General features: G+C 39.1%; 1 protein-coding gene across 5 annotated transcripts in view; it reads right to left on the reverse strand.

The window, feature by feature from the left end:
* The window catches only part of MAATS1 (MYCBP associated and testis expressed 1), a 129881-nt gene that overhangs the window by 94109 nt on the left and 9918 nt on the right, over positions 1-25854 (reverse strand). For 4 of the 5 annotated variants that reach the window (XM_013982409.2, XM_003132654.4, XM_021070321.1 and 1 more), the window contains exons 2-5: positions 15797-15873; positions 14616-14773; positions 13764-13847; positions 12562-12618 (exon numbers count right to left, since the gene is read on the reverse strand). In XM_013982409.2, the coding sequence (XP_013837863.1) occupies positions 12562-12618; positions 13764-13847; positions 14616-14749 (275 nt within the window). In that variant the 5' untranslated portion in view covers positions 14750-14773; positions 15797-15873. The remainder of the gene's footprint in view (positions 1-12561; positions 12619-13763; positions 13848-14615; positions 14774-15796; positions 15874-25854) is intronic. The other variant, XM_021070322.1, reaches the window with a different exon arrangement.

A 25854-nucleotide genomic window follows, 5' to 3' on the forward strand; every position in this document is an offset into this window, starting at 1 on the left:
GCGGGGGGGAGGCTGCACCCATGGCATGCAGAAGTTCCAGGACCAGGGACTGAACCCAAGCCACAGCAGTGACCCAAGCCACAGCTGTGACAACACTGAGTCCTTAAGGGCTAGACCACCAGGAAAATCTCTCTCCAATCTATTCTTTTTCTCTCCACATTTAACATGTGAAAAAGAGCAAAAATCTCTTTCAGATCTCTGTTTAACCTCAATCAGGGCCCAACACCAGAAAGACTCTGCATCTGCTCCGTTCTTGACTTGATCCCAACCTAAGCTCACTCACTTTGGCTTTGGTATCCTTACGGCAGCCGCTGATGCTCTAGTCTCTCCATCCAGGCCCTTCCTCCTCTACTGCAGATCACTGTCAGGAGCAGGCGCTATCTGCCACACTGCCTTCTAGATCTTCCCTCCCAGCCCTGACAAAACTACACACAAAGAAGAGCTACACAAAGCCAGTAAATCTTGTGCTATTATGAACTTCACTGAGTGTTTGCATTTTTTTTTAAAGACAGTTTTTTAGAGCCATCTTATGCAGAGACTTCCCATATACCTTCTGCCCTACACATGCCTCATTATCAACATCACTCACCAGAGTGGTACATGTGCTACAACTGATGAACTACATTGCCACATCACAATAACCCAAAGTGCACAGTTTTCATTAGGGTTCATTCTTTAAAAAAATAATAATAATAATGGCTGAAGACATTTATTTATTTATTTATTTATTTATAATGTTCTAGGGTTGGTTTATTTATTTATTTATTTATAATTTTTTAGGGCCACACCCACAGCATATGGAGATTCCCAGGCTAGGGGTCTAATCGGAGCTGTAGCTGCTGGCCTTCACAAGAGCCACAGCAACTCGGGATCTGAGCCACGTCTGCAACCTACACAAGAGCCACAGCAACTCGGGATCTGAGCCACGTCTGCGACCTACACCACAGCTCATGGCAATGCCGGATCCTTAACCCACTGAGCGAGGCCAGGGATCGAACCCTCAACCTCATGGTTCCTAGTCAGATTCGTTAATCACTGAGCCATGACGGGAACTCCGGGTTCGTTCTTGATATTGTATATTATATGGGTATGGACAAATATTTACACATATATGTATACATGTAAAATAATGTGTATCCACCACCATAGTATCATACAGAGTATTTGCCCTACCCTAAAAAAATCCTATGTGCTCCGATTCATCCTTCCCCAACCCCCAGCCACCAATGAAGTTTTTGTAATCACCACAGTTTTGCCTGTTGGAGAATGCCCTATAGTTGGAATCACATAGTATGTAGCCTTTTCAGATAGGCTTTTTTCTTCTTAGTAGTATCCATTTAAGCTTCCTCCGTGTCTTTTCTTGACCTGACAGCTCGTTTCTTTTTAGTGCTGAATGATATTATATTGGCTCAATGTACCATGGTTCATTTATCCATTCACCTGCTAAGGTACATCTTGGCTGCTTCCAAGTTTTGGTAATTATGAATTGACAATATCTGAATATAAGTTTTAGTGTGGACATAAATTATCAACCCCTTTGAGTAAATACGAGGAGCGGGATTGCTGAATCATATGGTAAGAGTATGTTTAGTCCTGTAAGAAAATGCCAAACTGTCTTCTGAAGTACCTATAGTATTTTGCATTCCCACCAAAAATGAATGAGAGTTCTTGCTGCTCCACATTTGATGTTTTTAGTGTTCTAGACTTTGGCCACTGTAATAGGTGTGTAGTGGTATATTGCTTTAATTTACATTTTCCTGATGACATGATGTGGAGCCATCTTTTCGTATACTTATTTGCCATCTGTATATCTTCAGTGAAGTGTCTATTAAGGTCTTTGACCCTTTTGAAAATCAGGGTACTTGTTTTCTTACTGTTGAGTTTTAGGCATAGATTATTTTGGAAAACAGTCCTTTATCAGATATGTCTTTTGTAAATATTTTTTCCAGTCAGTGGCTTGTCTTCTCATTCTATTGACATTGCCTTTTGTAGACCAGAAGTTTTCAATTTTAATGAAGTCCAGATTATGCATTATTTCTTTAATGGATCATGACCTTGGTTGTATCTGAAAAGCCATCACCAAGTTCCCATTGTGGCTCAGTGCAAACAAATCCAACAAGTAACCACGAAGTTGCAGGTTCAATCCCTGGCCTCACTCAGTGGGTTAAGGAATCGGCGTTAGTGTGAGCTGCGGTGTAGGTCACAGATGCGGCTCGGATCTTGCCTTGCTGTGTGGTGTAGGCTGGCAGCTGTAGTTCTGATTCAACACCTAGCCCAGGAATTTGCATATGCTGCAGGTGCGTCAGCAGTAAAAAGAAAAAAACAAAAAGAAATACATAAATAGGAGTTCCCGTCGTGGCGCAGTGGTTAACGAATCTGACTAGGAACCATGAGGTCGCGGGTTCGGTCCCTGCCCTTGCTCAGTGGGTTAACGATCCGGCGTTGCCGTGAGCTGTGGTGTAGGTTGCAGACGCGGCTCGGATCCCGCGTTGCTGTGGCTCTGGCGTAGGCCGGTGGCTACAGCTCCGATTCGACCCCTAGCCTGGGAATCTCCATATGCCACGGAAGCGGCCCAAGAGATAGCAACAACAACAACAACAACAACAACAAAAGACAAAAAAAAAAAAAAAAAAAAAAAAAAAAACATAAATAAATTAAAAATAAAAATAAAAAGTCATCACCAGGAGTTCCCATCATGGCTCAGCGGTAACAAACTGACTTGTATCCACGAGAACATGAGTTCAGTCCCTGGCCTTGCTCAGTGGGTTAAGTATCTGGTGTTGCTGTGAGCTGTGCTGTAGGTCACAGATGCAGCTTGGATCCCATGTTGCTGTGGCTGTGGTGTAGGCTGGCAGCAACAGCTCTAATTCACCTGCTAGCCTGAGAACTTCCATATGCTGGAGGTACAACCCTAAAAAGACCAAAAAAAAAAAAAAAAAGTCATCACCATACCCAAGATCATCTACGTTTTTTCCCTATATAATCTTTTAAGAGTTTTGTATTTTTGCATTCAGCACTGAGGTCTGAAATTCATTTTGAGTTATTTTTTGCAAAGGGTGTAAGGCCAGTGTCTAAATTCTTTTTTTTGCATGTAGATATCCAGTCATTCCAGCATTGTTTGTTAAAAAGACTGTCTTTGTCCATCGTATTTGCATGTTCTTTGTTCTTTTTGTCAAAGATTAGTTGATTATATTTATGGGGGGGATCTGTTGATGAGCTCTCTATCTCACTGATCTATTTGTCTATTCTTTCCACAATACCATACTTTCTTTTTGTCTTTTTTTTTTTTTTTTTTTGCCTTTCTCTAGGGCCGCACCCACGGCATATGGAGGTTCCCAGGCTAGGGGTCTAATCGGAGCTGTAGCCACTGGCCTACACCAGAGCCACAGCAACCTGGGATCCAAGCCATGTCTGAGACATACACCACTGCTCACGGCAACGCCAGATCCTTAACCCACTGAGCAAGGCCAGGGATCGAACCTGCAACCTCATGGTTCCTAGTCAGATTCATTAACCACTGTGCCACATCGGGAACTCCAATACCATACTTTCTTAATAATAGCTTCATGGTAGATTTTGATGTTAGGTTGTGTCTGTCCTCCAACTTTGTTCTTCAACAGTGTGCTGCTTATTCTGTTTTCTCTCTTCATATAAGCTTTAGAGTAAGTTTGTCGATATCCAAAAAAATTAACTTGCAGGGATTTTGACTGATGGACTTTATAGCTCTATTTGAGACGAACTGACATACTGACATTATTGAGTCTTCTATCCATGAACCTGGCATATTTGTCCATTTATTTAGTTCTTTGATTTCTTTCATCAAAGTTTTATAGTTTTCCTCAAATAAATCTTGTGTATTTTTTTATTAAACATATACCTAAGTATTTAATCTTTCGATGCTAATGTAAATAGTATTGTTTTTTATATTTCAAATTCCACTTGTTCTATATGGGTATATAGGGAAGCAATTGACTTTTGCATACTAACCTTGTATCCTACAACTTTGCTACAATCACTTTAGTTCAAGGAGGGTTTTTTTTTTTTTCTTTTCAGTAAATTCTTTTTGATTTTCTACAAATGAGTACCTGCTAAAACAGCTACACTGCAGCTGTGGTAACACTGGATCCCTTAACCCACCACACTGGGCCAGGGGTCAAACCTGTGCCTCCGCAGCAACCCGAGTTGCTGCAGCCAGATTCTCAACCCACTGTGCTATGGTAGGAACTCCTTTCATTTTTGAGATTAGTCATTTGTGTCCTCTCTCTCTTTTCTTTTTTTTTTTTTTTTTCTTGTTAGCCTGACTACAGGCTTATCAGTTCTAGAGATCTTTTCAAAGAAAGAGCTTTTGGTTTCACTGACTTTATTATTTCCTTGACCAATGCCATTGATTTATGCTCTAATTCTTATGATTTCTTTTCTTCTGCCTGCTTTGAATTTAATTTGCTCTTCTTTTTCTAGTTTCCCAAGGTGTAAGCTTAGATGATTCATTTAGATCTTTCTTCTTTTCTAATACATGCATTCAATGTTATAAATTTCTCAATAAGCACTGCTTTATCTGCATTTCACAAATTTTGATAAGTTGTATTGTCATTTTCATTTAGTTTAAAATATTTTAAAATTTCTATTGAGATATCTTATTTTGACCCATATGTTATTTAGAAATGTATTGTTAAATAATCACACATTTGGGGATTTTCAGTTACCTCTCAGCTCTTAATTTCTAGTTTAATATCATTGTGGTCTGAAAGAAGACACATTTCCACGCTTTTACATTTATTAAAGTGTGTTTTATGACCCAAGCCTATCTTAGTGAATGTTCCATGCTGAGTTTGAGAAGAATGTATATTCTGCTGTTACTGAATAAGTAGTCTATAGATTTATATCCAGCGGATTAATAATATTGTTGAGCTCATCTAGGGCTTTAACTGATTTTCTGCCTGCTAGTTGCCTGCTGACAGGGGGCCACTGAGGTCTCCCACTATGATAGTGGATTCATCAGCTTCTTCCTGTAATTCTATTAGTTTTTGCCACATGTAGCTTGACACTCTGTCATTAGGCACATACACACTGTAGACTGTTTTGCCTTCTTGGAGAACTGACCTCTTTATGTAATGCCTCTCTTTATCCCTGATAATTTTCCTTTCTTTGAAGTCTGCTCTGTCTAAAATTATTATAGCTACTGCTGGTTTCTTTTAATTAGTGTTACATTACTCTATTTTTCTCTATCCGTTTACTTTTGTTTTGGGGCTTTTTAAAAATATTTATAGCAGCTTTATTATTCATCATCACCCCAAACTGGAAGCAACCAAAATGTCCTTCAGGAGATGAGCATATAGGAGTTCCCATCATGGCTCAGTGGAAACGATTCTGACTAGTATTCATTAGGACACAGGTTTGATCCCTGGCCTCGCTCAGTGGGTTAAGGATCTGGCATTGCCATGAGCTGTGGTGTAGGCCAGCATCAGCTCCAATTCGACCCCTAGCCTGGGAACTTCCATATGCCACAGGTGCAGATCAAAAAAAGAAAAAAAAGAAAGGAGATGAGCAGATAAAGAAAATGTGGTGCAACCATATAAGGAATTATTATCCAGTAATAAAAAGAAATGAGCTATCAAGCCACAGAAAGACATGGGTGAATCTTAAATGCATATTTCTTTTTTTTTTTTTTTGCCTTTTGTAGGGCTACTCCTGTGGCATATGGAGGTTCCCAGGCTAGGGGTCGAATTGGAGCTGTAGCCGCCGGCCTACACCAGAGCCACAGCAATGCATTAAATGCTTATTCCTAAGTGAAAGAAGCCAGTATGAAAAGACTACATTTCAAAATATACTAATATGACATTCTAGAAAACACAAAACTATAGTGATGACTAAAAAACAAGTGATTATCAGGGTTTTGTTTTGTCCTGTCTTTTGTCCGTTTTTAAAGCACAAGGATTTTTTTCTACTCCTTTTAAGATTTTTATTTTTTCTATTACAGTTGATTTACAATTGGGATTTTTTAATTGAAGTATAGTTGATGTATAATATTATGTAAGTTACAGGTAAACAGTACAGTAATTCAAAAATTTTAAAGGTTATACTCCATTTATAATTTTAAAACAATGGCTATATTCCCTGTGTTGTACAATATATTCTTGCAGCTTCTTTTATACACAATAATTTGCACCCCTTAGTCCCCTATTCCTATATTTCCCTCTTCCTTTCCTCTCCCCACTGACAACCACTAGTTTGTTCTCTGTATCTGTGAGTCTTTTTCTTTTGTTATATTCACTAACTTGTTATATTTTTTTAAATACAACATATAAGTGATATCATACAGTATTTGGTCTTTCTCTGACTTATTTCACTTAGAATAATATGCTCCAAGTTCATCCATGTTGTTGTAAATGGCAAAATTTCATTCTCTTTTAAAGCTGAGTAGTATTACATTGTGTATACAGACCACACCTTCTTAATCCATTCATCTATTGATGGATACTTGCATTGCTTCTTATAATTGTAAATAATGCTGCTGTGAACATTGCGGTGTATGTATCTTTTCAAATTAGTGTTTTTATTTTGGATATATACCCAGGTGCTGGGTCATATAGGGTTAGGGTTATATAGGGTTAGTTCTATTTTCAGTTTTTTGAGAAGCCTCCACATTGTTTTCCACAGTGGCTGCACCAATGTACATTCCTACCAACAGTGTACAAGAGCTGCCCATTCTCCACATCTTTGCCAACATTTGTTGAGTTCTTGCTTTTACTTTTTCCTTTTTCAGCTGCACTTATAGCATATGAAAGTCCCCAGGTCAGGGAATGAATCCAAGTTGCATCTGTGGCTTATGCCACAGCTGCCACAATGCCAGATCCTTAACCCACTGTGCCAGGCTGGGAATCAAACCAGCAATGCCACAGAAACAAGTCAGATCATCAACCCACTGCACCACAGTGGGAACGCCTGTTATTTATGTTCTTGTTGATAACAGCCATTCTGACAGGTGTGATGTGATATCTCATTGGGGTTTTGCCTTACACTTTCTGATAGTTGTCAAAGTTGAGCATCTTTTTATGTGCCTGTTGGCCATGTGCATGTCCTCTTTGGGTCTACTCAGATCTGCACATTTTTTAATTGGGTTGTTTGGAGTTTTTTTCCCTTGATGTTGAGTTGTATGCGCTGCTTATATATTTTGGATATTAACCCCTTATTGGACATATTATTTGAAAATATTTTCTCCCATTCAGTAGACTGTCTTTTCATTTTGTCAGTGGTTTCCTTTCCTGGGCAAATGCTTTTAAGTTTAATTAGGTCCCATTTATCTATTTTTGCTTTTATTTCTTTTGTTTTGGGAGACTGATCCAAAACTATATTGCTACGATTTATGTCAAAGAGTGTTCTGCCTATGTTTTCTAGGAATTTCATTGTTTTAGGTTTTATATTTAGGCCTTTAATCATTATGAGTTTATTTTTGTTTATGGTGTTGGAGAATGTTCTAATTTCATTCTTTTACATGTAGCCATCCAGTTTTCTGAGTGCCACTTATTGAAGAGAATGTCTTTTCTCCCTTGTATATTCTTGACTCCTTTGTCATAGATTAATGACCATAATGCATAGGTTTATTTCTGGACGCTCTATTCTGTTCCAATCTATCCATTCGCTTTTAATCTATATGTGTCTTTATATTTAAAGTAGACCTTTTATGACAAAATACAGTTGGTTCTTGTTTTTTGATCCACTTTGACAATATCTGTCTTTTAATTGCTGCATTTAGACTGCTGATAGTCAAAGCGATTATAAATGGTTAGATCTACCATATTTGTTACTATTTTTTATTTGTTGCTTTTGTTCTTTGTTCCTATTTTATCTTCCACCATTTTTCTGCTTTTTGTGATTTCAACCAAACTTTTATTTTTTGCTTTTTAGGGCCACACCCGAGGCATATGGAGATTCCCAGGCTAAGGGTCTAATTGGAGGCACAGCTGCTGGCCTACACCACAGCCACAGCAACACCAGATCTGAGTAACCTGTACGTCTGCAACCTACACCACAGCTCAAGACAACACTGGATCCTTAGCCCACCGAGCGAGGCCAGGGATCAAACCCTCAACCTCATGGATTTCAACCAAACATTTCATATTATTCCATATTCTTTTTCTTTCTTTCTTCCTTTCTTTCTTTATGGCTGCCCCACAGCATAAAGAGTTCCCGGGCCGGAGATCAGATCTGAGGCACAGTTGCAACCTAGCTGCAGCTGTGGCAACACCGGACCATAAACCCACTGTGCTAGGCCAGGGAGCAAACCTGCATCCCAGCATTCCCAAGACGCTGCCAATCCCATTGTACCACAGCAGGAACTCCCCTATATTCTCTCTCTATTAACTTGTTAATTATAGTCCTTTTATTAAACTTTTTTAAGTGATTGCCCCAGAGTTTGCAATATACATTTACAACTAATCCAAGTCTACTTTCTTTCTTTTTTTTTTTTTCTTTTTCTTTGCTTTTTAGGGCCACACCCATGGTATATGGAAGTTCCCAGGCTAGGGGTTCAATTGGAGCTACATCTGCCAACCTACACACAGACATAGCAACTCAGGATTTCAGCTGTGTCTTTGACCTACACCACAGCTCAGGGCAATGCTGGATCCTTAACCCACTGAGCGAGACCAGGGACTGAAACCTCATCCTCATGGAGCCTAGTCAGGCTCATTAACCACCGAGCCATGAAGGGAAATCCCCCAAGTCTACTTTCAAAGCACACTATATTGCTTTCCACATAGTGTAGGTACTTTATAATAACAAAGTAATCCTCCCTTTCATCTCTTTTATCACTGCTGTCATTCATTTCACTTATATATAAGCATGCATATGATATCTATATAAGCATAGTCAAATACATTATTGCTGTTGTTATTTTGAATAAACTGTTAAAAAAAGTTTTTACTTTTATTTTTAGGTTGCTATCCTGACTTTTTTCAATTTAAAAATTTTTCATTATAGTTGATTTACAATGTTCTGTCAATTTCTGCTGTATAGAAAAATGACTGAGTTATACATACATACATTCTTTTTATCATATTATCCTCCATCATGTTCCATCACAAGTGACTAGATATGGTTCCCTGTGCTATACAGCAGGATCTGATTGCTTATCCACTCCAAATGCAACAGTTTGCATCTACTAGCCCCAAACTCCCAGGTCATCCCACTCCCTCCCTCTCCCCCTTGACAACCACAAATCTGCTCTCCATGTCCATGAGTTTGTTTCTTTTCTGTAGATAGGTTCATTTGTACCAGATATTAGATTCCAGATATAAGTGATACCATACAGTACTTGTCTTTCTGTTTCTTACTTCACTTAGTATAAGAATCTCTAGTTCCAATCTCCTCAGAAGAGAAAATCATGGACTTGGAGAAGAGACTTGTGGTTGCCTGATGGGAGGGGGAGGGAGTGGGAGGGATCGGGAGCTTGGGCTTATCAGACACAACCTAGAATAGATTTACAAGGAGATCCCACTGAATAGCATTGAGAACTATGTTTAGATACTCATGTTGCAACAGAAGAAATAGTGGGGGGAAAACTGTAATTGTAATGTATACATGTAAGGATAACCTGACCCCCTTGCTGTACAGTGGGAAAATAAAATAAAAAAAAAAAAAAAGAATCTCTAGTTCCAGCCATGTTGCTGTAAATTGCATTATTCTGTTTTTTTATGGCTGAATAGTATTCCACTGTGTCCATGCACCACATCTTCTTAATGCATTCATCTGTCAATGCACATTTAGGTTTTTTCATGTCTTAGCTATTGTGAATAGTGCTACAGTACATAAGGGTACATGCATCTTTTTGAATGAAAACTTTTTTGGATATATGCCCAGGAGTGGGACTGCTGGATCATATGGTAGTTCTATATTTAATTTTCTGAGGTACCCCCATACTGTTTTCCATAGTGGTTGTACCAATTTACATTCCCACCAACAGTGTAGGAGGGTTCCCTTTTCTCCACATCCTTTCCAGCATTTGTTATTTGTAGACTTATTAATGATAGCCATTCTGACCAGTGTGAGGTGGTATCTCATTGTAGTTTTTAAAACTACAATGTTTGACCTTCATTTATTCTGTCTCTGATGCTCTTTTCCTTACATACATCCAATTTTCTGACATATTTCCCTCTCTCTAAAGAACTTATTTTAATATTTCTTACAAGGTAGGTCTAATGGCAACAAATTCCTTCAATTTTGGAGTTCCTGTTGTGGCCCAGTGGGTTGCAAACCCAACTAATATCCATGAGGATGTGGATTCAATCCCTGGCCCTCCTCAGTGGGTTAAGGATCCAGAATTGCCATGAGTTGAGGTGTAGGTTGCAGATGTGGCTTGGATCCTGCATTGCTGTGGCTGTGTTTGTGGTGTAGGCCAGCAGCTGCAGCTCCAATTCAACCCCTAGTCTGGGAACTTCCATATGACCACAGGAGCAGCCCTAAAAAGCAAAAAAAAAAAAAAAAAAAAAAAAAAAAATCCCTTAATTTTTGTTTGTCTGAGAAGGTCTATATTTTGTAGGATACAGAATTCTTGTATAGTTTCTGAGAAGTCAGATGTAATTCTTATCTTTGTTGTTCTATAGGTAGGTTAAAATACCCTCTGGCTTCTGTGAGAATTTCTTCACCTTTGATTTTCTTTAGTTTGAATATGATATGCCATGGTGCAGCTTTTTTTTTTTTTTTTTTTTTTTAATCCTGCTTGGTGTTCTCTAACTCTGTAGTTTGGCATCTAAGATTAATTTGGAAAGATTTCCAGTCATTATTGTTTCAAATTATTTCTTCTGTTCCTTTCTTCTCTTTTTGGTATTCTCATTATACATATGCTATAACTTTAATAGCTAAAAGACTATCTAAAAGGTCAACTCTCATGGTTTAACTTTCAAAAGGAAATCTTTACGTCTTATACCATGATTATTTAGGAAGAAGTAGAGAGTCCCAGTGTTCATCACTATAGACCTCAGAACTCACCACGATTAACTGAACAACTCTTAGACCTAATATAATTATGCCCTCCAAAGCAGGTGATCCAGTGAGACTGCTTCAAAGAATTACCAAAGGGAGCCACCCATCTCATAACTTCTCCTTTGCTCATTACAGAGCATTTTGCAGAAAACAAGTCTCCAATTGTCCTCAAGAAATGTGACAACACACAAAATTGCTCTGTGTAGCGAGAGAGCAGAGGATCTTTTCTCTATTGATGTAAAAACCAAACGTATCCACACAGTCTTTTCTCTTTCTTTCTTTTTTTGTCACACCCGCAGCATGGGGAAATTCCCGTGCCATGGCAGTGACCCAAGCTACAGCAGTGACAACACCAGATCCTTAACAGCTAGGCCACCAGGAAACCCCCAACACACAGTCTTTATAACTTAGAGGAGAACTGGGATCCTAATTGCCACTAATCTTGAGGATTACAGATATTTAACAACATATATTCTATTCAAAGGACATTATATCATTAGGAATAACATATCCTTTAAACACATGTTTAAAAGCCAAATGCTCTACTCTTTCTACTCAAACATCTCAAACCTTAAAAAAGGTTTCTTTCCCTGTTCATCTCAGGAGTACCATGGATTTTTTTTCACTTAGACAAATATTAAGTTATATTGACATGGGAAAGAATATAGTAAAATTTAGATTTTTTTTTTTTTTTTTTTTTTTGCTATTTAGGGCTGCACCACGGTATGTGGAATTTCCCAGACTAGGGGTTGAATCGGAACTACAGCTGCCAGCCTACACCACAGCCACAGCAATGAGGGATCTGAGCCATGTCTGCGATTTATACCAGAGCTCAGATCCCCAACCCAGATCCCCAACCCAGGGAGTGAGGCCAGGAATCAAACCCACATCCTCATGGATACTAGTTGGATTCGTTTCTGCTGTGCCACAATGGGAACTCTCCAAATTAGATTTTTAATGAGACACTTTCCCAAACCTGCTATGTCGCCCTATAAGAAAGAATCAGGAACAGTACAGGAATCCTAGATTCAGCCCTTGTCCTTTACATCTTTTTCACCTTGGTTCACACTCATTTGTGGGACAGGCACCATGTTTTATGTATTCTGAATATCATGTTGCCTTGTATAGATTAGATGATTATTAAATCATAAAATTCTAATATTCGAAAAATATTTTCACCAATTAGTTTTCTTGATAAAAGTTCGAAGAACTGTTTTCAAAGAAGTGTATATTTCAGGGAAGCAAAAGAGGATATTTGAAGCATTTTCAATTTTTATTTATACCGTAACTCATATTAAGAAATACATTTTATACCATAACATTATAGACCTATCAGCATTATGTAGGTATCTATCCAAAACAAAAAAACAACTTACCTTCAATATGTTAGAAGCTTTTGGCCATTTTCGATTCATTTTTGGTTTTTAAAATGCTGCTTATGACCCACTAGAAGACCTTCTAAGGTTTGTGATTCACAGTTTAAAAATATTGATTCAGAGAACTATCTTCTGGAAGCAAATATGGAAGCAAGTAATATATAAAATAAGCTAGAAAAAAAGTTTTAAAATAATGGTTACTTACCTGGTTGATGCATAAACAACACTGAATGGCACCCGTTGATGAAATGGAAGAAAAGGCCTGGGAGAGAAAGGAAAACAGAAAGCTGTGGGATTTTTGCATTGCATGTACTCCAAGCTTTCTTCCAATACCAGTATTTGTCCCTTGAAATCAGTGAGTTTGAATATCTTATATATCAGTCATCCTCCAAATTTAACATACACAAAATCATTGGAGAGTGGGAAGATTCTTGTTTAAAATGCAAATTCCAGGCTCTAGCCCAGCAGATTCAGTAGACATAAGGTAGAGCCAATGAATCTGCATGTTTTGGATAAATATCCCAGTTTTTTCTACAGATGGGAAACAAGCCACACTCTGGGAAACAGTGTCCTATACTTGAGCTTCAACAGGTCATTATCTCCCAGCAACTTAAGTTCCCTGAGACATTCTGAAATTCTCAATGATTTAGTTTAAAAAAAATCCACCCCCCGCCAAATAGTCTAGGAGTTGAGTATACTATGTTAACAACTTAACATTTTTCTGAAAAAAATCAGCATTATAAAACTTCCATAAGGAGACTGTTCATAAAAATGTGGATTACAAATGTAATTTCTTAAATGAACTTATGTAGATATGATGTCAAGACTATTTTGCTATCTCAGATAAGACCTGTAAGGAAATCCTTATCTTACTTCAATCTGAGGCAAATGTATCAGATGACTATTAATCACATGAGTATTAATCACAAATGAGAAAAAGTGCATCTTTTGACCATGGTAGATTTGGCAACATTCATACAGAAAGAGCAAATGTCATCTATTTGCTCACTTTTAACAATTTCCCCTGCACTATGGCTGTCATGGTGTCTTTGCTGTATCTCACTGCATTTGATGACTTCATTTTGTTCTCAAATATATATTCTTATTTGCAATTATTCCCCCTAAAGTCAGGCAGACTTAGTTGGAACACTATTTTTGCCACCTGCTAATTAATGCGACCTTGAGCAATTTACTTATCCTCTCTTGATTTTAGCTTCCTTACTGGTAAAATGGGGACAGTATACACTAACCTATAATTTGGTTCTGAAAATTGTTATTACATATGAAAAGCACTTATAAAATGATGTCTGGCATATGGTATGCCCTTAAAAATGATAGCTGCTATCATAACTACAAAGAGGTCTCTAATAATAGTAGGGTTCATATTAATCAGTAATTATTTTCTACCTTTCAAAATATTTATAGCGATTCTTTCCAGTAACATCAGGATCTTCATAAACTTCTTTGGGCATCAGAAAAGAAGTATCAGTTCTAAAATGAAGCAGGAAAACATTCAGGTCTAATAATATCATGTCCAAATATAATTTCTACTTTCTATTTCTCTTAGTAGGAGATATATAGGGTATCTCAGACTGACAGCAAAGTCTTCTATAACACGCATTTGACTACCCCACATGTCAGACTAGAATAATTACTTTCCCTGAGCCAGGAAGCTAGGAGTCAACAAGAGGAGCTGAGAGCGAATAAATGAATTAATTTATGAAATCCCACATACAAAAGTGCCCACCTCTAGTTAATAGCCATGAGAATTACAAAGCTTTAAAAAACAACTTTCATGTCTGGCTGTAAGGTAGCATGTTTAAAGAGTTACTAGGTATGAATCTGTAAATAATTAAAAGAATAAGGAATTCAAGAGTCTTGTATCTAAAGTTTCTTTGGCTGCAAATCTCCAAAAAATATATTTATATAGGATACTAGGAGAAATGTACACTTGCAATTTCTAAGATGGATCAAAGAAACAACAAATGCAGTCACTTCTACCTTGGGTGGCCAATATGTCATGTAATATACATAGTCACTGCAACCTTCTGAGCACATTTACTAACCAATAAACCTAGAACCACTGTTCCTAAATCAGGCTTGTTTTGGTCAATGGATTAAGAAAGAAAAATGAGCCCAACTGCTCTAACATCATAATTGTACACTTTAAAATAATGCAAAATGAATAAATAAAAGTTTTAAGAAGAAAAATGCATTCATTAAAAATGTGAGTAGCAGCTAAAGCTACCTGACACTTACTCAGCAAGGTGCCGGAAGGCTTCTCTGTGTCTCTCCTCGAGTCCCTTCCATTCCCGACTGATGAATGATGGAACAGGGTCAGCCTTGCTCCAATATACAGAATGGTTGGGATAATGGAACAGGCTACTGAACATGGTTCTAAACCTGGGAACCCTTCTCTAATGTTAGGAAGGAAGGCAGGGAAAAAAAGGACAAAATTATACCATCAGATTTTCTAAAGTACCTTGCTATTGTAAGCTTTTAAAAGGTAAAAAAAGAGTTCCCACTGTGGCTCAGCAGAAACAAACCCAACTAATATTTATGAGGATGCAGTTTGATACCTAGCCCCACTCAGTGGGTTAAGGATCTGGCGTTGTCGTGAGATATGTTGTAGGTCAGCAGCTGTAGCTCTGATTCCAGCCCTAGCCTGGGAACTTCCATATGCCACACCTGTGGCCCTAAAAATAAATAAATAAATAAATAAATAAATAAATAATAAAAGGTAAAAAAACACTCTGTATGTGGCATAGAATGAGGGCTATTTGGTATATGCAAAGAATATCTCCAGAAAGATTCTCAAGAAACTGATGACAGTGGATGATCATGTGAAGAGGGCTAAAGGTAGCATTTACTTTATACCGTATATGAGTTCATACTACTTGAACTCTTTCAACACAGGCATGAATTACCTTTTTCACTGAGATAATTTAAGTTATGATTAGTCCTTTATTCGCTATTAGTTAGTTAATATTTACACTGCGCCACAAGTATTAAAGATACTTTGTCCCCTAGTAATCATGGCAAGGTAATTTCTGCAGAATATAAAATCCAGGCATTCTCATCGTGGCTCAGTGGTAACAAACCCAACCAGTATCCATGAGGACTCAGGTTCAATCCCTGGCCTTGCTCAGTGGGTAGGGGATATGGAGTTGCCCTGAGCTGTGGTGTAGGTCTCAGACGCAGCTCAGATCTGGCAGTGCTGTGGCTGTGGTGCAGGCTGGCAGCTGCAGATCTGATTCAGCCCCTAGACTGGGAACTTCCATATGCCAAGGGTGTGGCCCTTAAAAAAAAAAAAAAAAAAAAAAAAAAAAAGAACATAAAATCCGGTGGAGGTTCAGTGATTAGTCAGTCTGATCAGTGCAGTAAGCCAAACGAGATGGTGCAGGTGCATGAGGCTGCCGTAGTGGATGAATTAGACCTACCAGTTTGCTTCGAATCAGAGTGGCCTGATTATTTGCCCGGTTGTGGTCCTTTTCACTTGACACAATAAACAACGGATCTGTGAAAAAGACAATAAGGTAGCCTAAGGAATAGAACATATTTATTCTTTTTTTTTTTTTTTTTTTTTGTCTTTTGTCTTTTTTGTTGTTGTTATTGTTGCTATTTCTTGGGCCGATCCCGCGGCATATGGAGGTTCCCAGGCTAGGGGTTGAATCGGAGCTGCAGCCACCGGCCTACGCCAGAGCCACAGCAACACGGGATCCGAGCCGAGTCTGCAACCTACACCACAGCTCACGGCAACGCCGGATCGTTAACCCACTGAGCAAGGGCAGGGACCGAACCCGCAACCTCATGGTTCCTAGTCGGATTCGTTAACCACTGCGCCACGACGGGAACTCCAGAACATATTTATTCTTAGGCAGAGAATAATGATAAAGCAACATAAATTCTCAGTTGGAAAACAAATTAGAAAATTTAGATATTGTCTAACTCTGCTGTAGCTCATATCCTGCTCCTCTACCACCAGTGAGAGTCTATGAGATGCATTTCTTCTCTGTGGATTCCAAAGTCAGTTAATAGAATCAGAATGCAAAAAGATGAGTTCCCTCTGTGGTGCAGCGGAAAGGAATCTGACTAGGAACCATGAGGTTGCATGTTCAATCCCTGGCCTCGCTCAGTGGGTTAAGGATCTGGCCTTCTCATGAGCTGTGGTGTAGGTCACAGACGTGGCTCAGATCCCATGTTGCTGTGGCTGTGGTGTAGGCCAGCAGCTATAGCTCCAATTTGACCCCTAGCCTGGGAACCTCCATATGTCGGGGGTGTAGCCCTAAAAAGACAAAAGACAAAAGACAAAAGACAAAAAAAAAAAAAAAAAAAGAATGCAAAAAGAATGCTGAACGTGTTTTCAAAGCATCATAATCTACACAAGCTCTCTTCTCTCCTATGAACAAACCACCTCTGGGTCTGGATAGTCCTAGAAATATGCCAAGAGGAAGGACCATGTATACACACACTACACCTACTTGCAAATGAAAGAAACAATAAATTTGGGCATACCTCCCATAATCAGTTCACAGAGAGATACAAACTCTTTAACAGTACCATCCAGAACTAGTAGAAAGGGTAAGAAAAAGTCATTCTCTAATAAGATAAAAAAGACCAGTTATCTTCAGAATTCACCCCTTCAGATGGGACTAAATTATTTCTCCAAGTTCAACAAAAGATTGCCCTGCTGCTATAAGTATGTGTTTGTTAGGTGTACCTTTTTTTTTGCTTTTTAGGGTCACACCCGTGGCGTATGGAGGTTCCCAGGCTAGGGGTCAAATCAGAGCTACAGCTGCCAGCCTATGCCACAGCCACAGCCACGCCACATCTGAGCCACGTCTGTGACCTACACCACAGCTCACAGCAATGCCAGATCCTTAACCCACTGAGTGAGGCCAGGGATCAAACCCTCAACTCATGGTTCCTAGTCGGATTCATTTCCGATGTGCCGTAATGGGAACGCCTATTAGGTGTATTTTTAAAGTAACAAAGAATATTCATGACTGATTATACTAATCCTTAAAATCCAACAATTTGACATTAAATCCTCAAGCAATCTTCAGGTATAGACTTGATTTCTTAAGTAGACATCTCTTAAGAAACAAATACCCTGACCAACTAGTCTACATGTCTTGGTAGCATATATTTCTCCACAGAAATTAATAAATTTGTATTATAATTTTGAACTAAGTTTCTTCTGAATTTAGATGATCTGAATCAATTTCCAGAACCTAAAAAAATCCCTGGTTACCCAATTTCAAATGAACAACGCTATTCCGACCACTAACCCAGTGGTATCTCTTAAATCACTTAAAACAAGAGTATATAGAAATTTCATTTTGCCCCATACTATTCCCAACATGTAAGAGATGTTGAATCTGTATTCTTTCTTCTGTTTAAATACGTGCATTCATTCCTCCTACAAATTCAGTAGCCTATGGAGTTCCCTGGTGACCTAGTGAGTTAAGGATCCAGCATTGTCACTGCTGTGGTGTGGGTTCGATCCCTAGCCCAGGAACTTCTGCATGCTATGGATATGGCCAAAAAATAAAAATTCAGTAGCCTATAATTTGAGGGCATAAAATCTGGCTTCTTCATTCCTAATCAGTCCAGTTCCCATTGCTTCTCAATTTGATACCACTGGGTCAGTGGTTGCAGTTGTGCTGGTCATCTGAAATGAGGTTAATCCACATAACCCACATTTTCCCTAAGGCTGAATAATAAATAATAAGTCTTCTTCCTCTTATTTCCATAAGGAGTATGAAGACATGGTATCTATAGAAACATTCTTGCATCCAAAGAAGATAATGACATAATATTGTATGATTCAGGACTATATATTCTGCAATATATGCTACAACTGTGCTCACAAAGAGGGTTCAAAAGCAGTAGAGAGGTCACTGAGATGCCCCAGGAATAGCAGTCACCAAGTTATCACTTGCTTACTCCTAGACAGGTATTAAGGGCTTTATTTGCAATATTCCTTTTAATCCTCACAAAAACCCAATGAGGTAGTCACTAGACCTCCGTTTTATAAGCAAGGAAAATAAGGCTTCAAGTTAGCAACTGATCAATCTTTGAAGTTAGCCAACAATTAATCTTTGACAAAGTAGGCAAGAATATAAAATGGAAAAAACAGTCCCTTTGGCAAGTGGTGCTGGGAAAGTTGTACAGCTGCTTGTAAATCAATGAAACTAGAACACACCCTCACACCATTCACAAAAATAAACTCAAAATGGCTTCAAGATTTAAACATAAGACATGACACCATGAAACTCCTAGAAAAGAACATGGACAAAACATTCTCTGACATAAATTATACAAATGTTTTACTAGGTCAGTTTCCAAGGCAATAGAAAGAAAAACAAAAATAAACAAATGGAACCTAACCAAACTTACAAGGTTTTGCACAGCAAAGGAAAACATTAAAAAATTAAATTAAAAAAAAAAAACCAAAACAGTTAAGGATCCAGCATTGCTGTGAGCTGTGGTGTAGGTTGCAGACTTGGCTTGGATCTGGCATTGCTGTGGCTGTGGTGTAGGTTGGCAGCTGTAGCTCCAATTCAACCCCAAGCCTAAGAACCTCCACATGCTGCAGGTGTGGCCCAGAAAAGACAAAAGACAAACAAAAACAAAAACAAAAACATAGCCTACGGAATGGGAGAAAATATTTGCAAATGATGCACCCAAGAAGGGCTTAATCTGGAGTTCCTGTTGTGGCTCAGTGGTTGACAAATCTGACTAGGAACCATGAGGCTGCGGGTTCAATCCCTTGCCTTGCTCAGTGGGTTAAGGATCTGGCGTTGCCGTGAGCTGTGGTGTAGGTCGCAGACATGGCTCAGATCCTGCATTGCTGTGGCTGTGGTATAGGCTGGCAGCTACAGCTCCTACTAGACCCCTAGCCTGGGAACCTCCATATGCCGCGGGAGCGGCCCTAGAAAAGGCAAAAAGACAAAAAAAAAAAAAAAAAAAAAAGAAGAAGGGCTTAATCTTCAAAATATGAAAACAACTCATACAATGCAAACAAACAACCCAATTGAAAAATGGTCAGAAGACCTAAATAGGTATTTCTCCAAAGAAGACATGGATGGCCATATGTAGGCACATGAAAAGATGTTTGACATCTCTATCAGAGAAATGCAAATAGAAACTACAATGAGGTACCACTTCACACCAGTCAGAATGACCACCAATAACAAGTCTACAGATAACAAATGCCGGAAAGGGTGTAGAGAAAAGGGAACACTCCTACATTGTTGGTAGGAATGTAAATTGATACAACCACTGGAAAACAGTATGGCAATTCTTCAGCAAACTAAATATAGAACTACCATATGATCCAACAACCCTACTCCTGGGCATATATCCAGACAAAAGTATAATTAAAAAATATACATGCACCCCTATTTTCATAGCAACACCAGTCACAAAAGCCAAGACATGGAAACTACCTAAATGTCCATCAGCAGATGAATAAATTAAGAAGATGTAGTACATATATACAATGGAATAATACTCAGCCATAATAAAAATGAAATAATGCCATTTGCAGCAACATGGATGCAACTAAAGATTCTCCCTAAGTGAAGTAAGTCAGAAAGAAAAAGACAAATGCCATATGACATATGGCATCACTTATATGTGGAATCTAAAATATGGCACAAATGAACCTATCTATAAAACAGAAACATACTCACAGACATAGAGAACAGACTTGTGATTGCCAAGGCGGAGAGGGATGGATTGGGAGTTTGGGTTTAGTAGATGCAAACTATTACATTTAGAATGGATAAGCAATGAAGTGCTACTGTATAGCACAGGGAACTATATCCAATCTCCTGGGATAGAACATGATGGAAGATAATATCAGAAGGGGAATATATATACATGAACACTTTGCTCAGGGCCTGTGTGCCTGAGATTCAATGCTTAGCCTCTACATGTTCTTGTGGTCCCACCATGTTTGAGGGACCCCCCAGATCACATTAGAAATTGGTACAACATTGTAAATCAACTATATTTGAATTTTTAAAATTAAGAAAAAAAGAAGTTAGCAACTGGAAGTATCAAGATGATTGAGTCTTGGAGTTCACCTCCTCCTACAAACACATCAAAAATACATCTACAGGAGTTCCCGTCGTGGCGCAGTGGTTAACGAATCCGAATAGGAACCATGAGGTTGCGGGTTCGGTCCCTGCCCTTGCTCAGTGGGTTAACGATCTGGCGTTGCCGTGAGCTGTGGTGTAGGTTGCAGACGCGGCTCCGATCCCACGTTGCTGTGGCTCTGGTGTAGGCCGGTGGCTACAGCTCCGATTTGACCCCTAGCCTGGGAACCTCCATATGCCGCGGGAGCGGCCCAAAGAAATAGCAAAAAAAAAAAAAAAAAAAAGACAAAAAAAAAATACATCTACATGTGGAACAATTCTCAAAGAAAACTACTTGGAAACTGGCAGAACTCCTATACAACCAAAGCTGCAAGAAAAAGCTTCACATAACTGGGTAGAATGGATAAAAAGGCATTGAATTGGGACCCGCAACCCTGGAAGGAATCTGGGAGGAAGAGAAGGTCCACATGAATGGGCTGGGGAGCAAGCAGATCAAGCCACAATTTGGATGTCCCATCCTGAGATCCTGCAAGGAGGAGACAAATACTCTGGCTACAGCTCTGATTCAGCCCCTAGCCTGGGAACCTCCATATGCCACGGGAGCGGCCCAAGAAATGGCAAAAAGACAAAAAAAAAAAAAAAAAAAAAAAAAAAATCAACCTTGGTAAATTCAAGAAAGCTGAAATCATATCAAGCATTTTTTCTGACTACAATGCTATGAGGCTAGAAACCAATGACAGGAAAAAAAGAGCAAAAAGCACAAACATGTAGAGGCTAAGCAATATGGACTAAACAACCAATGGATCACTCAAGAAATCAAAGAGGAAATCAAAAACTACCTAGAGACATATGAATATGAAAACATAACAATCCAAAACCTATGGGGGCACTCCTGTCGTGGCTCAGCAGAAGGGAATCTGACTAGGATCCATGAAGATGCAGGTTCGATTCCTGGCCTCACTCAGTGGGTTAAGGATCCACTTTGCCATGAGCCGTGGTGTAGGTCACAGACGAGGCTCAGATCTGGCTTTGCTGTGGCTGCTGTAGGCCAACGGCTATAGTTCCGATTTGACCTATAGCCTGGGAAACTCCATATTCCACAGGTGCGGCCCTAAAAAACAAACCAAAACAAAACAAAACCCATGGGATGCAGCAAAAGCAGTTCTAAGAGAGAAGTTTATAACAATACAAGTCTACCTCAGGAAACAAGAAAAACCTAAAAGAAACAACCTAACATTATGCCTAAACATTATGCAACTAGATAAAGAAAAATAAATAAAACCCGAAGTCAGTAAAGGAAAGAAATCATAAAGATCAGAGCAGCAATAAATTAAACAATAGAGATTTTAAAAAGAAAAATAGAAAACATTAATGAAACTAAAAGCTGGTTCTTTGAAAAAAAATTTTTATAAGAGAAATGCAAATCAAAACTACCATGAGATATCACCTCACACTAGTCAGAATGGCCATCATTAATAAGTCCACAAATAACAAGTGCTGGAGGGGCTGTGGAGAAAAGGGAACCCTCCTGCACTGCTGGTGGGAATATAAACTGGTACAGCCACTATGGAGAACAGTTTGGAGATACCTTAGAAATCTATACATAGAACTTCCATATGACCCTGCAATCCCACTCTTGGGCATCTATCCGGACAAAACTCTACTTAAAGGAGACACTTGCACCCGCATGTTCATTGCAGCACTATTCACAATAGCCAGGATATGGAAACAACCCAAATGTCCATCAACAGATGATTGGATTCGGAAGATGTGGTATATATACACAATGGAATACTACTCAGCCATAAAAAAGAATGACATAATGCCATTTGCAGCAACATGGATGGAACTAGAGACTCTCATACTGAGTGAAATGAGTCAGAAAGACAAAGACAAATACCATATGATATCACTTATAACTGGAATCTAATATCCAGCACAAATGAACATCTCCACAGAAAAGAAAATCATGGACTTGGAGAAGAGACTTATGGCTGCCTGATGGGAGGGGGAGGGAGTGGGAGGGATCGGGAGCTTGGGCTTATCAGACACAACTTAGAATAGATTTACAAGGAGATCCTGCTGAATAGCATTGAGAACTAAGTCTAGATATTCATTGCAGCAGAACAAAGGGTCGGGGGGGGGAATGTATATATGTAAGGATAACTTGATCCCCTTCCTGTACACTGGGAAGAAAAAAAAAAAATCTTCAGGGAATTCCCATTGTGGCTAAGTGGCAATGAACCCAACTAGTATCCATGAGGATTCAGGTTTGATTCTTGGCCTTGCTTTTTGGGTATACGGATCCAGCACTGTCGTGAGCTGCAGTGTAGGTCGCTGATGCAGCTTGGATCCTGTGTTGCTATGGCATAGGCCAGCAGCTCCAGCTCCAATTTGACCCCTAGCCTGGGAACTTCCATATGCCTTGGGTACAGCCCTAAAATGCAAAAGCAAAAACAAAAAATATCTTCAGAATGGACATAGAGGGAACATACTTCAACATAATAAAAACCATATGTGAAAAACCCAGAGCTAACATCATACTCAATGGTGAAAAGCTGAAAGCACCTTCTCTAAGATCAAGAACAAGACAGGATGCCCACTCTCACCACTCTTACTTAACATAGTTTTGGATGTCTTAGCCACACCAATCAGAGAAGAAAAAGAAATAAAAGAAATCCAAGGTGGAAAAGAAGAAGTAAGAAGTTCCCACTGTGGCACAATGAGATCAGGAGCATCTTTGCAGTGTCAGGATGCAGGTTCAATCACTGGCCTAGCAAAGTGGGTTAAAGGATCCAGCACTGCTGCACCTGTGGCATAAGTCATAACTGCAGCTCCAGATCTGATCCCTGGCCCAGAAACTCCATATGCTGTGGCATGGCCAAAAAAGGAAAAAAAGAAAAGAAGAAGTAAAATTGTCACTGTTTGCAGATGATGTGATACTAGACAAATCCTAAAGATGCTACCAGAAAACTACTAGAGCTCATTAATGAATTCAGTAAAGTTGCTGGATAGGAAATGAATGAACATAAATCTGTTGCATTTCTATACACTAACAACAGAAGATCAGAAAGAGAAATGAGGAATCAATCCCATTTACCCTTGCACACAAAAGAATAAATGCCTAGGAATTTTACTACCTTAGGAATCTACCTAAGGAGGCAAAAGACTTATATTCCAAAAATTCTAAGACACTATAGAAAGAAATTAAAAATGACCCAAACAAATGGAAAGATATACCATATTCTTGTGTTGGAAGAATCAATATTGTTGAAGTGACCATACTACCTAAGACAATGTACAAATTCATTGCAATTCCTACCAAATTATCAATGGCACTTTTCACAGACCTTGAACAAAAATTTTTTTATCTGTATGGACACATAAGATACCTTGAATAGTCAAAACAGTCTTGAGAAAGAAGAATGGAGCTAGAGGAATCATGCTCCCTAACTTCAGACTATAATAAAAGGCTACTATAATCAAAATAGTATGACAGTTGCACAATAACAGACACATAAATCAATGGAACAGGATAGAAAGCTTAGAAATAAATGTGCATACCTGTGGTCATTTAATCTACAACAAAGGAGGCAAGAATACACAATGTAGAAAAGATAGTCTCTTCAATAACTGATGCTGGGAAAACTGGACAGCTACATGTAAAAGAATGAAATTAGAACATCCTCTAACAACATATACAAAAATAAACTCAAAATGGATTAAAGACTTAAATATAAAACTCCCAGAGGAAAACATAGGCAGAAGATTCTTTGACAGAAACTGCAGCAATATATTTTGTGGATCTGTGTTCTAGAATACTGGAAACAAAAGCAAAAAAACCCTAATGGTACCTAATTAAACCTAAAAGCTTTTGCACAACAAAGGAAACCATAAACAAAACAAAGCAAAAAACCTATGGACTGGGAGAAAATATTTGCAAACCATGCCACCAACAAGGGATTAATTTCCATAACAGACAAACAGTATATATGGTTTAATATTCAATACAAACAACAAAAAAAACAAGAGTTCCTGTCATGGCTCAGCAGAAACGAATCTGACTAGGCTCCATGAGGACACAGGTTCCATCCCTGGCCTCATTCAGTAGGTTAAGGATCCGCATTGCTGTGAGCTGTGGTGTAGGTCTCAGACACAGCTCAGATCTGGCATTGCTGTGGCTATGGTGTAGGCCAGCGACTACAGCTCCAATTCAGCCTCTAGCCTGGAACCTCCATATGCTGCAGGTGTGGCCCTAAAAACACAAAAACAGAAACAAAAAAATCCCAAACCCTAAAAAAAAATCAGCATAAGACCCAAATAGAAATTTCTAAAAAAAAAAAAAAAGAAATTTCTCCAAAAAAGACATATTGGTGGCCAAAAGACAGAAGGAAAGATGTTCAACATCACTAATTATTAGAGAAATGCAAATCAAAACTACAATGAGGTATTACCTCATCAGTCAGAATGGTCATCATTAAAAAGTCTACAAATAATAAATGCTGGAAAGAGGGCGGAGAAAAAGGAACCCTCCTACATTGTTGTGGGAACGTAAATTTGTGCAGCCACTATGGAGAACAGTGTAGAAGTTCCTTAAATAACTAAAAATAGGCATGAGAGCAGAGTATGAGCTGTGGCAGCTGGAGTTATGGCACACAGGCATTTAGAACATTTCTTCCCGAGATGGGATTAAGATGGCAAAATAGAAGGACTGGAGCTCAACTTCTCTCCTAAAAACAACAAAATTCACAACTAAAGGCTGAGCAATCTTCAACCAAATGGACCAGAAACCATAAAAAAGATATCTTACTCCAGAAGACAAAGAGGAGGCCACATCAAGAGGTAGGAGGGGTGATTATGTGATATAAGCACCCCATACCTCACAGGTGGGAAGCCCCACAGACTGGAAAGTAACTGGTTCACAGAGACTTACCTACAGGAGAGTTCTGAGCCCCTCATCAAACTCTAATGTGTGGGAATCTGGCACTGGGAGAAAGAGCCCCCGGAGCATCTGGCATTGAAGGCCAGTGAGGCTTGTGTGCAGGAGCTCCATGGGACTGGGGGAAACGGAGACCCCATTCTTAAAAGGTGCACACAGACTTTCACATGCACTGGGTCCCAGGGCAAAGCAAAGTCTCCATAGGAATCTGGGTCAAACCTGACTGCAGTTCTTAGAAGACATCCTGGGAAAACAGGGGTGAACATGGCTTATTGTGAGGGAAGGACATTGGAAGCAAAGCTCTCGGGAATATTCAGCAGTGTGCCTTTCTATGGAGGTAGCCATTTTGGGGAAATCTGGCCCCATCTGTCAGTCAGCCAGTCAGTGCTGAGAAGCCCCAGGGCAAACAACAATCCAGGTGGGATCACAGCCCTGCCTCTCAGTAAACAGG

The sequence above is a fragment of the Sus scrofa genome, chromosome 13, assembly GCF_000003025.6.
Source record: "Sus scrofa isolate TJ Tabasco breed Duroc chromosome 13, Sscrofa11.1, whole genome shotgun sequence".
Lineage (NCBI taxonomy): Eukaryota > Metazoa > Chordata > Mammalia > Artiodactyla > Suidae > Sus > Sus scrofa.